This window comes from Amblyomma maculatum, chromosome 2, assembly GCF_055883805.1.
Source record: "Amblyomma maculatum isolate TAMU_Amacu chromosome 2, ASM5588380v1, whole genome shotgun sequence".
NCBI lineage: Eukaryota > Metazoa > Arthropoda > Arachnida > Ixodida > Ixodidae > Amblyomma > Amblyomma maculatum.
The window spans coordinates 186,184,068-186,197,329 of record NC_139345.1 but is presented as its reverse complement, the minus strand read 5'-3'; the positions used below and the strand labels follow the sequence as shown (position 1 = coordinate 186,197,329).

The window sequence follows — 13,262 nt, the reverse complement described above, 5'->3', positions numbered from 1 at the left end:
AAGGCATCACATTAGAAACGGCATCCCCGGCTTGCGCGGCCAGAAACACGAGACCGCTTCTGTGTAAACGTGGCGCTCGCTTCTCGAGCGACCGTCCGTTTTCGTATTCTGACAGCTTACGGTTGCGTCTGTGCCGTCCCATCGGTAATGCGCTGAGCAGGGAAGTCATAAACCTTCGCCCGTTATTGGTCTGAGCTGACAGGTTAAACGACGACGCGGTTGCTCTCCGCAGTCTCCGCGTCGCCGGCACGCCAGACTTGTACGGAAATGTTTTTGAAACTGAAACAACGTGTGCTACACGTAAGACGACCCTGGGTTTCCCACGCGGCTGCAACAGCGGCCAGCACACTCCTCCGGTCGCACAGGCCAAAGGTCACTGCAGCGTGCACATTTGCAGGCCCCTTAAGTGGTACGAGCGGCAGATGCGGCGCAGGTTGTTTTCCCCGAGAGTCATAATTCTCGCGTCTGGCGCCGAGATGCCTATTTTGTCTCACGGTCCGACCAAAACCTCCCAAGGTCTCAGCCCCGAACTCCCGGTCAAATAACCTTTCCTCGCGTATTTCAAGTTCAACGGGCGCCCGGACGCGTCTCATAAAAAACCCCTGACAACAAAGTTAACAACCAGAAAGAAAAGACAAACAGAACAAGCGAGCCGGCTGTTTTGGAGTGCTCCCCTCCTCCACAACGGCCCAGCGACATAGCACTCCGGTTAGCACAATAAATTCGGCCGCCTTTCCAATGTGACAATCGTTGCCAGCCACGGCATGCCGGTGGCTGAAGATATCGTTTTTATGGCCAGGAGGGTAGTACGCTAGAGGTTGTATACTCAAAGGCAAATACAAAGTTTGAGCTAATGATGTCGCACCCTTATTTCCGACAGCTTCCATTCTATGAGAATGAAGTGCCTCGTGATGCGCCTCGTCGTGCGTATCTAGACTCCTCTCTGCCTCACAGAGATTTTGCTGTGAGGTACCAGAGCCGCCAGCCAGCGATGTGTTACGGCTGTGTGCGCAGCGGATGCATCTCCCGCATTTGCCCGTGTCGCCTAATTTCTCGATCCCCTGTGGAACCAGTACTATGCTTCAGGAATGATGACCAGTGGGTTCAAGCACCCGCTACCTTCTATCGGTCTCCTTCTCTCCCTTCTCTCTCCAACGAGGTGTGCGCAGTGACTCTTCCCTGCCGTAGCAACAAGGCCCTTCGCGATGCCCATGTTGCCGCTCTGTTTCTCCACCGCTGAAAATCTAAATGGTGCGAAACATGGAAGGTACAGTCACCGGACGGTGAATTTCATGAATCTCTCTGCCTATCGCCATGGCAGAAATAAAGTGTCTGTGTGTGGACAATGTTAAAATGAACGCTTTGGTTGAAACTGGTGCCGCTTTTCAGTTATGAGCTTTTCACTTAAGAACTGCCTTCCGAAAGAAAGTTATATTTGTGCGGTACAAAAAAGCGATTTTTGCAGATTTGTTGTGAAGCTTTAGTTCAGTTGGCTTGTGCTGAGCATCACTTGTGCTAGATGACGAGTACTACTGGGGCCAGCTCCCGCGACGGTTCCGTTCGGGAACTGGTTCCTTTCGCCGCTCCTAATTGGTTGCTGCGTCACGTCCGGCGCGACCCCCAAAACTTCCGGAGGCGGCTCCACGTTTTTCGCCTACGTCACGGAGCGGCACGGGGCGGGGCCACCGCTCCGAAAGGAACCTTTTTGCCGGCCGGCGCAGGAACCGCGACGAGTTGGTCTGCTTCGAGATGGAACCGCTCTGCGCTCGCTGTGGCGCCTCATGGCCGTAGTCGAGCGACGGCGCGCGCCGCGCAGCTGCTTGAGTACGGCCGTGGTATCCTTTTTGTGTGTGTGTGTGTGTGTGTGTGTGTGTGTGTGTGTGTGTGTGTGTGTGTGTGTGTGTGTTTTTGGGCAGCGCTTTGCGGGTTTAGTAAACCGACGCAGTAAAAAAAAAAGAAAAACGAGACAACGCCTTCTACATGTCTCAGGAGGTTTTGCGGCAACACTGGCTAAGGCTGCGTGCCGATCGCGAAGCGAAGTGGGGATGAAGGGGTATGCCGGGCTGCCGTCAGAAGCAAAGGTGCTCTACGCGCTCCGATCGCTACTTTGCGATCGGGAGCTCTTGGCCAACATCAGTGCGACCATTTGAATCCGGCAGTCGTAGAGACAAATAATTCGCGTCCGTAAGTGCGGGCTGAGTTTTCCCTCCTTCTAAATCAGCGGAAGGGGAGCAGACGGTGGCTGACTGGGTCGAGTGCAGTCGGATTCCATGTGTCATCGGCTGCGTCCTACATTGACAGCTATTCACGGAAAGGTCGCGCATACTCACGACGCTTGAGCGGCCGATAAGGCTACGGACGCTGCCCCGCTACATAGGCAGGCGCGGACGCGCCGGCGCGGTGCCGGTATCAAGCAGCTCGTTCGTACTCGCAACGGCGGCAGCAGCTCCTCCGTCAAAGAGCTAGCGTGATTCGGACTGCATACTACGGGCGTTGTAGACATCGTTATTGGGATATTTGCCACTCTGTGCGAAAGGCAGAACTTACAAAAACTTCACAGCGAGCGAGAAAGCAGACGACGCCGCCGCGCGTGCAACACCATCTAGCGGCGAAGAAGGGTACTCATGAGCCAAGATAAATTGCTTGGCAGTTGTTAACAGGATGCTTCTAAGAATATTTCAGTCTATTATTCACTAGTTTACATTACTATGTAATTATTAGATTTATTTCGTGCTTAACACCACTTTGGTACAAGTATTTGGTACCAGAAAAATCCACATGCTCGTGATGGACACGCCTACCATCTGGGGCCATCGCTGATTGGCCGCTGTCTTTCCCGTCCTCGCCGTGAGGTAGCGCCCGCTGCCTTGCTGACGTCAAATTGACGTCATCTTGAAAGAGAACGGTTTCCGAAAGGAACCTCCGCTGGATACGGCCCCTGAACAGAAGTCGTTGTATTGAGATGTGCCACGCATGACGTGTTCTTGGTTGTTGGCTTCTTGCGCGAGTGCAGTGCAACTCTACATTTTGGTACCGATGAAATTTCTTTGAAGCCGAACATTACTCCCGCATTAGTAGTTAACATGTCCCTCTGTCATGAAGGGGTTCTCCTTGAAGGAAGATGTGCTGCTGCTTGCGATGACGACAATTTGTGCCCATGAAATCATCCGCATATTTCGTGGTCAAACAGAAGCCAAAAGCCTCGGCCTGAGTGAAAAAAAAAATATTTTGGTGCCTCGCGTTTTTGTCAAGCCAGTAAATGGTCGCGAACACTTCTGGACTGTCAACCTATCAGAAGAGCCTTTTCTTCTTCCTTCTGGTTTAGCACTCACGAGATTTAAGAACCATGTTCCCCAAACTGCTGGAATCCTTTCTAATTGCAGAGGAGCTGCGAAAGGGGAGTCGGAACATCGCTCTGAGTTTGAGCGCATAGTTGACAAATCGCTCCGGTATAGTGACCGCTTTACGCTGCAAGATATTTGGACCATTCATACCCGAGTATTTGACTTTGACTCAACGGATCGGGTAGCCATTTGCAAGCCTCTCGAGTAGAGCAGAAAATTAGCGCAGGAAACGCACGCTCTGTTCGCCAAGAGCATTACTGAGTCTTCCCGGCAGGGCGTAAGAAAATGAAGAACAGGTAGACGAAATGCAGCAGAAAAGAGTCGCCGGAGGACCTTCCAGTCTATGGGCCGCACCGGTGATCTTAGTGCGAGAAAAAGACAGTTCTTGGTGATTCTGCTTAGACTGCCGTCGTTTAAGTGTGGTATCAAATAAATACGTATACCTATCACCTAGCATTAACGACGCAGTCCATTGTATGCATCCGGCGTCATATCTTTTCGTTTGTTTCAATCTGGGTATTGGCAAGTCCCTCTGCACCCATCCAACCGTAACAAGACTGATTTCCTAGCACCAGATGGACTATACGAATTTAATGCAACTCTCCCGCGACATTCGAGCGATTTATAGACACTGTCCATTGGGGCCTAAAATAGGAAATATGCATGTGGACCAGAATGATGCTATCATTTCCCGCAACACCTTTCAAGATCATAACGTGAGGCTCGAAACTGTTCATGAATGTATCGGCATGGAATTCATTTTGAACTCAAAGAAGTGCCATTTTGGAGACAGAGAAACACTAGTTCTTGGCTTCCTCGACAATAAGGACAGTATTATGCCGGATCCGCAGAAGATCGCTGCAGTACGAGATTTCGAAACTGCACACAATCTGAAAATTCTTTTGAATTTGCTCGGACTATTTTCTGATTTTCGTCTCTTCATTGCTGCCTTGTGTAAATTGCCCACTCCAACACTTCTCTCTTGCACATGAATCGCATTATCTGTGGATCCCCGAATGCGAATTCTCCTTCAACCTGCTCAACTCTTCTCTAACTTCAGCACCACTCCTGCGCCACTTTGACTCTTCAGCTGTGACGGAGATTCACACTGACGCCCCTAGCGTCGGTCTTCTAGCGCTACATATTGGGGCATAGTAAGCTGTTGCCTGCGGCAGTCGCACGTTAACAAAATGTGAGCACAAATACACAGCCACCGAATTGGACTGTCGCAGTTGTGTTCGCTGTGTACAATTTCCATCCGTCCCAATGTGGACGCTACTTCAGTATATTTACTGGCTATCAGTCTCTATGCTGGCTAATCGGACTTCGCGATCAATCTGGTGATCTGGAGCGCTGGGCATTTCGCCTACGAAGAATATAACTTCGGTGTCGCGCACGAAAGCATACGAAATAACAGTGATGAAGACTGTCACGTCATCCACTGCCGACTTCAATCAACGTTGGAGACGGTCTCGAAGGGTGTTATTGTCGTTCGCACCGGCATTTTCTAGTAGAGCAACGCAGCGACCTCTCACTGCAACCTCTTATAGAAGAGCCAGAACGAAGAGCACATTCAACATAATTTACTATCAAAGATGGTATTTTCTTCAAGAACTATTCAGTCGACGCGGATGCCCTGCTTTTGGTCGTCCCAAAAACTTTTGCACGCTATGCACAGTGACATCGAATCTGGAAATCTAGGCATCTCTCGTACCCTGCACCGAATTCGCTAGCGTATTTGTTCGCCGCAAGTCTATAAGACAACCAAGCAACATGTGAACAATGCTAACGGCTTAAGACATGCAACACCATGCCAGCCGCTTCTCTGCAGCCCATGAAACCATCCACTTTACATTTTTAAAAGATTGGAATTCACCTGCTGGGTCCTTTTCAAAACACTTTAGAGGGCCGCCGCTGGGCTATGGTCTACGTGGGCTACCTCACCAGATACGCGGAGGCTGCAGCTCTCGTTACCGCAAAGGTTATGTTTCGTACTTCCTTCTAAACACTTTTAATCTTCGCCATGGCGTACCCCGTGTTATAGCAAGTAATCGTGGACGGAAATTTACCGCTGTTGTCATAGAAGAAATGCTCCGGCTTTCTGAATCATGCTGCAGACCCCCACACCTTATCACTTGCAGACAAACAGTTTCACCGAATGCACCAACACTGTTATTCGTGTAAGTCTCATTTGACTATAGCAACTGGGACACAGTTGTACCACATGGGGCGTACGCTTGCAACAGCACAAATAGTGAGGCGACCAGGTATTCCCCTATTTGTTATATGCCAGAATTCCCCGAGTTTTCCTTGATACCATCTTCCCGTTTTCCCCCAGCGACAACGCGTCATCTGGCCGGAAACGCTGCCATCGTCGATCTGCCTAATTTTCTCGACCGTCTGTTCCCGTGGCAATCGTTTCGCCGCGTAGCCGCTTACTAAGGAGGAAGAAGAGAGGGATGCGCTCTGACTGAACTGGGCTCGGCGACGCTTGCAACCAGCTTTCACCCGTAACACAGCCATTTCATCCGCTTCAATATATTCATACGTGTATGTATATATATATATATATATATATATATATATATATATATATATATATATATATATATATAAACAGAATGTCACGCAACTTTCCTCAGTATTTTATTCTAACAACAGTTTAGGACGGTGATAATCGGCAATATTGTGTTACATCCTATTTGATGTTGACCTTGGCCCATTAGTCAGAAGCAAACAACCTCTCTCTCTCTCTCTCTCTCTCTATATATATATATATATATATATATATATATATATATATATATATATATATATATATATATATATATATATATATATATATATATATATATATATATATATATATATATGTATATATATATAAACAGAATGTCACGCGACTTTCCTGATTATTTTATTCTAACAACAGTTTAGTCTCTCTCTCTCTATATATATATATATATACGGGGGTCTTGGTTCTGGCAGTCATGAAGCCATAGGTAGTGTAAGAGAGTTCTAGCACAGCTTTCGCCCTAGCTCTTGATCACGTTCTACGTGGCGCTAGCGGTAACACAGGACGTTCCACGTCCGCCGCTATGGTTGAGGGGGGCGCTGGTGAACACTCTCAAGGTTTGTATACAGACAACATTAATACCCGAGAAAGTAGTAGGGGGACATCGGCCGATGTAGCTCAGTTGGAAGAGCACCGGAAGCGATATTCGGAGGTCGTGGGTTCGGTCCCCACCATCGGTACGTTGTTTTTCTTCTACTCTGTGTTTAATTATCTTTCCCTTAAGCAGATTACTTTACTCATTTCTGCGATTATTTAAGGAAAATTAAAAAAAAAGACATAACACATAATCCCCAATGCATTCCTTGGCCTCGCCGACTGTTGGCTTCTGTCCTTCACACACACACACACACACACACAGACATATATATATATATATATATATATATATATATATATATATATATGTGTGTGTGTGTGTGTGTGTGTGTGTGTGTGTGTGTGTGTGTGTGTGTGTGTGTGTGTGTGTGTGTGTGTGTGTGTGTGTGTGTGTGTGTGTGTGTGTGTGTGTGTGTGTGTGTGTGTGTGTGTGTGTGTGTGTGTGTGTGTGTGTGTGTGTGTGTGTGTGTGTGTGTGTGTGTGTGTGTACAGCCACTTTTCTTGGTACAGTTCTAATAAAATATTGAAATTGATCTGTATGCTAATTTTTTACTAACAAGGTTTTCTTTGGACTTCGCACAGTTCTCAAAAATGCCCTATTTTCAAGCCTACAATATTGTATCGCTGTATTATCCTCCTATATATAGTCATCTCTCTTACTGCTTATCTTCCTGGTGTAAAACATTTTATGCACATTTAGATCGCACTCACCGCCTTCCAAACCAAGCAGATGGACTAACGACATTTAGCTCATTACTTCGCCCCACAGACCCAAATTACTGCTAGCTAGACGACTTACCCTTAGGCCCAGTGTTTCTTTCAAGCTTTCGCTCATCATATACCGATTAACAGCCGCAACGTTCAGGCTGAAAGTTGCGATTGGGGAGTTAAAGAATAAAAACATAACGCCAGATTTTCCGAGCGCTATAATTTTCCTGTTCCCAAGGTTAAAACAAAGGCAAATTACCCCTGGATCTGCCGGCATATTAATGTGGAACATTTTGCCAGTTAAAATTAAATAATCGTGTGATTTACATTGTCCATACCCGTATTATGCACCATTATATGATTATATCATTTGATGCCTAATGTACTAATCAATGTGCTATTCGCTTCGTTAGGGCTACTTTCTTAGCTACTGTTAATTTATTATGTTTATACTTGTGTTCTGTGGCCGCTGTTTCCTGCTATTCCTGTTACATTGTCTGTTCATAGTGTTCGGAGCCACCTCCCCCTCCCCGGCTGATTTTACTTTGGGGCTGCTGGTGTAACCATGTAACAAACGTCATCGTACGTTTTATGAATAAATAAAGGAGATGTAAATTAAAATATTTTCTGCCTAAACCCTTTGTGTGAACTCGTGGGTAAGCTGTTTTGTTTACTTGCGCTCTTGCATACTAGAAAATTTATTTATTTACAAATGACAAGACATCGTGTTCTAATTTATGGAAGAATCAGTAATTAAATATGAAACGCATCCTAAGCACGATTAGCTAACGTGCGAAAAGGCAAGAGCTCGAACCTCTATCCGACATGAACGCATTTTTATGCCAACATTGCCTTCGCTGGTGAGCAAATTTAGTGCGATATATATCACATATTTCAGGGAAGCCAAGCAATGATTAAGAAAATAAGTTTCTTGAAGGAAAGTACAGCTTTTTTGCGGCAAAGCATTGTCAATATTTTGATGGGCGTAAACGAATGGTCGAGCTATGTTACCTATCAAAATGATTAATCAAATTCTAATAACTATCATTTTAACTATTACTGATAGGCACATGATTGCAATAATAGTCATATAAATGTTTATAATTTCAAATCCGCGCTTCTCCTTGGTGTCATAGATCCGAAAAAATTGGCCATTTTTGTGTATTTCGAAGATCACGTGCGGGCTGTTCATGAAATCATGTCACTTTGTCCTGCGGCCTGTACTGCCCTTCTAGTCTCGCCGGGGTGGCGCAATCGTTATCGCGCTCGACTACTGTGTCCAAGAAAGCGGGATCGAATGCCGGCCTCGGCGGCCGCTTTTCGCTGGAGGCGAAAAGCAAGGCACGCGTGTTCTGTGCAATGTCAGTGCACGTTAAAAAACCCCAGGTGGCCGAAATTTCTGAAGTCCTCTACTACGGCGTGTCTCACAGCCTGAGTCGCATTGGGACGTTAAACCCCACAAACCATTGTACTGACTCATTCAGGCTAGAACACCGTGACAACGTGCTCGCCGATGGAATGTGATCAGGGGTTCCAGAGGCACCTGCGGCACTAGACGTTTTGCTGATGTGCGTGAGACTGATAATCTGGAAACGCCTACATCATATGCAACACAACGTAAAGCAGCGCAAAATAGACGAAACGCGAACAAAAGCAGCGGAGGCAGATTGGAAAATATCTCGGAGTGGTCGCTTTCCAAGTGACGAGAAACTGAAGCGAACGTATGTGGATCAAGAAACACAGAACAAAAGGGGACGCGCAAGAAAGGGTGACAAATATCACTCACACAGGACCATGGGGGATGGTTGGTCACATAATAATGAGAAGGGGGTCTGGGAAATGTTTGAACAAGACAAGACAGCTATATGCAAAAAGAGCACCACATGTATAGCTGAAACGCCGGTTGTACGACAAAGGCGAGGAAAACTAAAATCATGGACTCATGTGCGTACCACTCAGAAATGGTATGACGTAAGACGCAAATATCAAAAGCATACGAATAAAACTACGGAGTGAAAATTATTAAAATAAAAAATAATCAGAAAGTACAAAAACGAAAGAAACGACAGTCAATGACGTGAAGAAATTGAGACAAAATAAACACCCGCAGGGAAAAGGGCGACGTCGGTCAACGAAATAAAGCCGATCAACGGAGAGGCGACGGAAAATGTGGCGAAAAAATTAAAATATATTAACAAAACTTTCAGCGCCTTCTAAGCAGATGGGATTCGAGTTTATGGAACGCGGACATGTCCGCGGCTGTTGAAGGCCACTTTTAAAGCAATGAATTTGTGGATGTTTTTACTGTGTTTATTAAGGAAGCAGAGGAATTCGACTTCGTCGACGCAGTTGTACGAGGATTCACATCCCGGCGCACATCTTGCCGTAAATTCGAAAGAAAATTCACTTGCTTTGCGAGAACAGGACCGGTGCACCTCGACGCCAAAGACGTGCAGAAGTTTTAAGCAAAGAGTTCGAAATTCTCGTTTTGTCCTATGTGAACATAAAGCCACAGGTCACCCTCAGAGAAATCGGTCATACATTAGGAAAATTCTCAAATCTGCACAAGCGAAAAGCTCGATCTGCCGATGCTTTGTTACAAAAAAGGTCAGTGATTTCAATTCATGCTTTCGACATTTTATAATGGACAGGATTGAACTTAGATAATCTAACATCTCCAAGCCACAAACAATGTACTCAGGTCAAGAAAAACGTTCGCCAAGTGCGGCCGCCAGTAATTCACACAGATACCAAGGCGGCAGCGCGTGCTATCGAGAACTAGGGCGGGAAATAGGAATCGATATGACAGAGCCCTTGAGGGACGCATTCTTGTGGCTGTGCTCTATTCCCGCACCGGTTCCGCGGGTTCGAACTCAGGCGGCGCGACGACCCAAAGCTTTTACCCTATAGTGACGATCAGATTTGAAGCTTCAATGCATAAAAATCGGTTACGGGAATTACTAATCCCCGCTTGCAGTTAGGTACCTTTCGGCAATAGTTGAAAAGTGAACTTTATTATCTTTTTCTGATAACAATAATACACCTATTGTTTTTCACGTCCACGAAGACGGATGTTATTATGGCTCTAGAAACTTCCGTTCATGTAGTTCTCTTCACTATAAAAGCACACTTTATTGCAATTTGCGATTATTTTGCTTTAAATACATGGGAAATTATGGGTTGCTGGTTCGAAGCATTCCTGTTTGAGACAGATGCCATTTCGTACTGAAAGATTTCAGCAAGCGGCGCTGCCCCATGCGACCCTATACTTCGCTTTTACCTCGCAAACATGGAAGGCAGCGAAATGAATGCCTGCCGGCTGACTAGGAAAAAATAATACTAAGTAATGTACTTGTTATTCACATACAGTCGAATTTTGTGTTCTTTTCAGGGCTACAGACCAAGCGAAAAATATATCGCTACCCAAGGTACGAGTTTCAACCTTATTCTGGACAGAAATTTCATATGTGCGAGGCGACCTTATTTAGTTTCTGCACAAAATCCTGCAATTGAAGGTTTACTCGTGCTTCTAACATATTTCGCTCAAAAACACGCTCTGCTTGAGAGCTCTGTTCGAAGTAGAAGAAAGGATAGGACAGGAAATGCGTTAGTTTCGCTAGGAGGGTCTAGTGGTAGTAGCAGAAGAGTTCCATCTTCCGCCTTCTCACAGGGTCGGTGCCCCTATTCCAGGGCTCCGCTGAGCTTCGCTGCTCGCTGGGCGTGCTGGATTAGACCTAGTTGGCAGCAGAAGAAAGCTCCCTCCAGCCTGTTTACGTAGCCTTTTCCCTCCATTTCTATAGCACGCTGTGTTAAACTAGTCTATGATGCGCAAATGGTGAGAGGGATGTTTTTAATTGTTGTGTTTTTGCCATGACAGAATAACTTATATAATACAGCTTTCTGATGTTTTGATGCTTTACATTCACAGTGTCGTGTAACGTAACCAGATGTGCACTTGTTTATAACCAATGGTACACCGAAAGTCGGGACATTTTCTCATAAATATTTCTTGAACGAAATTTTATAGCCTTTTTACAACTCCATGATAGCATAATAAAGAGGGACATCTGAAGAGAAGAGCTTTTCTGCAACGGTTATGTCTCGCAGTGGGACTTCAGGATAGAACCCTATAAACGCAGCTGTTCCGTTGTCAGGCTTCTTAATTTTTAGTATTCATGTTTCAAACGCCTCATTTTGGTTTTATCTGGAATTGCGACCGGCTTTTTGTGATCACAGAACAAAGTTTACAAACAAACATTTGCTACTACTTGGGAGCTTAGACCAGATCTCTCAGTATGACTATTGGAGGTGTTAAGCAATATCGCTCATTTACCTCACAGTTGTTTTCAAAAGTGCAGATCACAAAATATCCGTACTAGTTAAACTGCCCACTTCGAGCGCAGAAAAAAAATATTTCATTCTCATCAACATGGCCATAACATTACTCTATTCTACAGTGTCTTAAGACATAAAAAGTGTCTCAGAATCCTGGACGTGGTTAGCACAACATTAGCTACTCTATATTTGAATAAATATTTTATTAGCTCCTTTTTGCTTTTTGCGGCGTGTAAAATCATTATTTTCTCGGCAAGAAGTTCTCCATAATCTCTGATGCAAATGGCCTAAGTACCAACATGTACACAACCCTATGTTCTCTTTGCTCTTCTTATTCACCAGCCCCTCTTCAGAGCACTGTGGAGGATTTTTGGCGCATGGTTTGGGAGCAGCACAGCAGCCTCATCGTGATGCTAAACGACGTCCTTGAAAATGGCAAGGTATGTGAAGTATTCAATTATTTACAACTAAAGACCGTTTAAAAACTGTTTAGCTGCATTTCAGTTAGGAACGGTTTGAGCAAAACAAATAGGAATAAAATTAGCATAATTTTAAATTCTGCGCAAAGGAAGCATCACGCGTTTCAACCAGATAAGAAGTGATCGAGGATGCGCCCGGAATTATAATAATATTGCTTTGATAGCATGCCGTATGTCGGTATGGTGTTCCGGATATAAGACAATTAAGTTTTCCTGATGCGATCATGTAATGTTAATCATCGTCCCATGCGGTGCTTACCTTATCTTTCAACATGTCTCAAGCTGCTACAGTTCCTGCGATTATTATGTGTTTGGAATAAAACATAGGTCACTACGACAAACATACTCGTGTGGATATTCTGGTGATAAATGCGCATATAAGTCTTCAATTAAATTTAGTCGATTTCTTTCCTATTTACAAGCGCATTTCTTTCTGAAGGCTACAAGACATTTATGCTTCCAAACTAGAATGCGCCCGTTAGTTTTGGGACGTGGCAGACAAAAAATAACGTCCCTGTGCCGAATCAACCCAGAAAGCTCAGAGACGCCAGAGCAGGTTGATGGCATGGCGACACTGCCAAGCTGCGCGTTATATCAAACAGCTTGTACGGGTTTTCATTATCGTTTTGTTTATTTTGCTTACCACTGACTTACTTTATTTCAGGAAATATGTCCGAAATATTGGCCTGAAGACGAAAATGATTACGGAGAGGTGCACGTCTCCTTGGTTGACGCATGGCGGCGGAAGGGTTTCGTGGAACGTGAACTTTTATTAACCATTGTAAGCTTATATACATTCTTGCCTCTAAACCATGTATGATCAAAATCACATGTCGTGTCGCATGCTACACTGCAGGCGCTTTAGTAAAAGCGTCCCTTCATGCTTGCAATTTTATAGTTTGTAAAAACTATTGGAATGGTACAAAATTTTTATGTAATTGCTTTCAGCACTGGAGGAGAGTATTGTGCTATCTCATTTTACCCAAGAGCGTACTGATAGCGTGTAGATTATGTGTTCTATTTCATGCGATAGCATTTCTTGCCTCAACCCGCCGTGGTGGTGCAGTGGTTAGGGCGCTCGACTACTGCGCCCAAGGATGAGGGATAAAATCCCGGCATCGCCGGCCGCTTTACGATGGAAGCGAAAAGCAGGGCGCCCGTGCGCTGTGCGATGTCAGTGCACGTTGAAGAACCCCAGGTGGTTGAAATTTCCTGAGTCCTCAC

General features: G+C 45.3%; 1 protein-coding gene across 1 annotated transcript in view; it reads left to right on the top strand.

Moving 5' to 3' along the window:
* Window positions 1-13,262, top strand: part of LOC146200610 (uncharacterized) — a 306,225-nt gene that overhangs the window by 222,186 nt on the left and 70,777 nt on the right. The window contains exons 21-23 of the mRNA XM_084595576.1: window positions 10,616-10,652; window positions 11,902-11,999; window positions 12,703-12,819. Of these exons, the coding sequence (XP_084451702.1) occupies window positions 10,616-10,652; window positions 11,902-11,999; window positions 12,703-12,819 (252 nt within the window). The remainder of the gene's footprint in view (window positions 1-10,615; window positions 10,653-11,901; window positions 12,000-12,702; window positions 12,820-13,262) is intronic.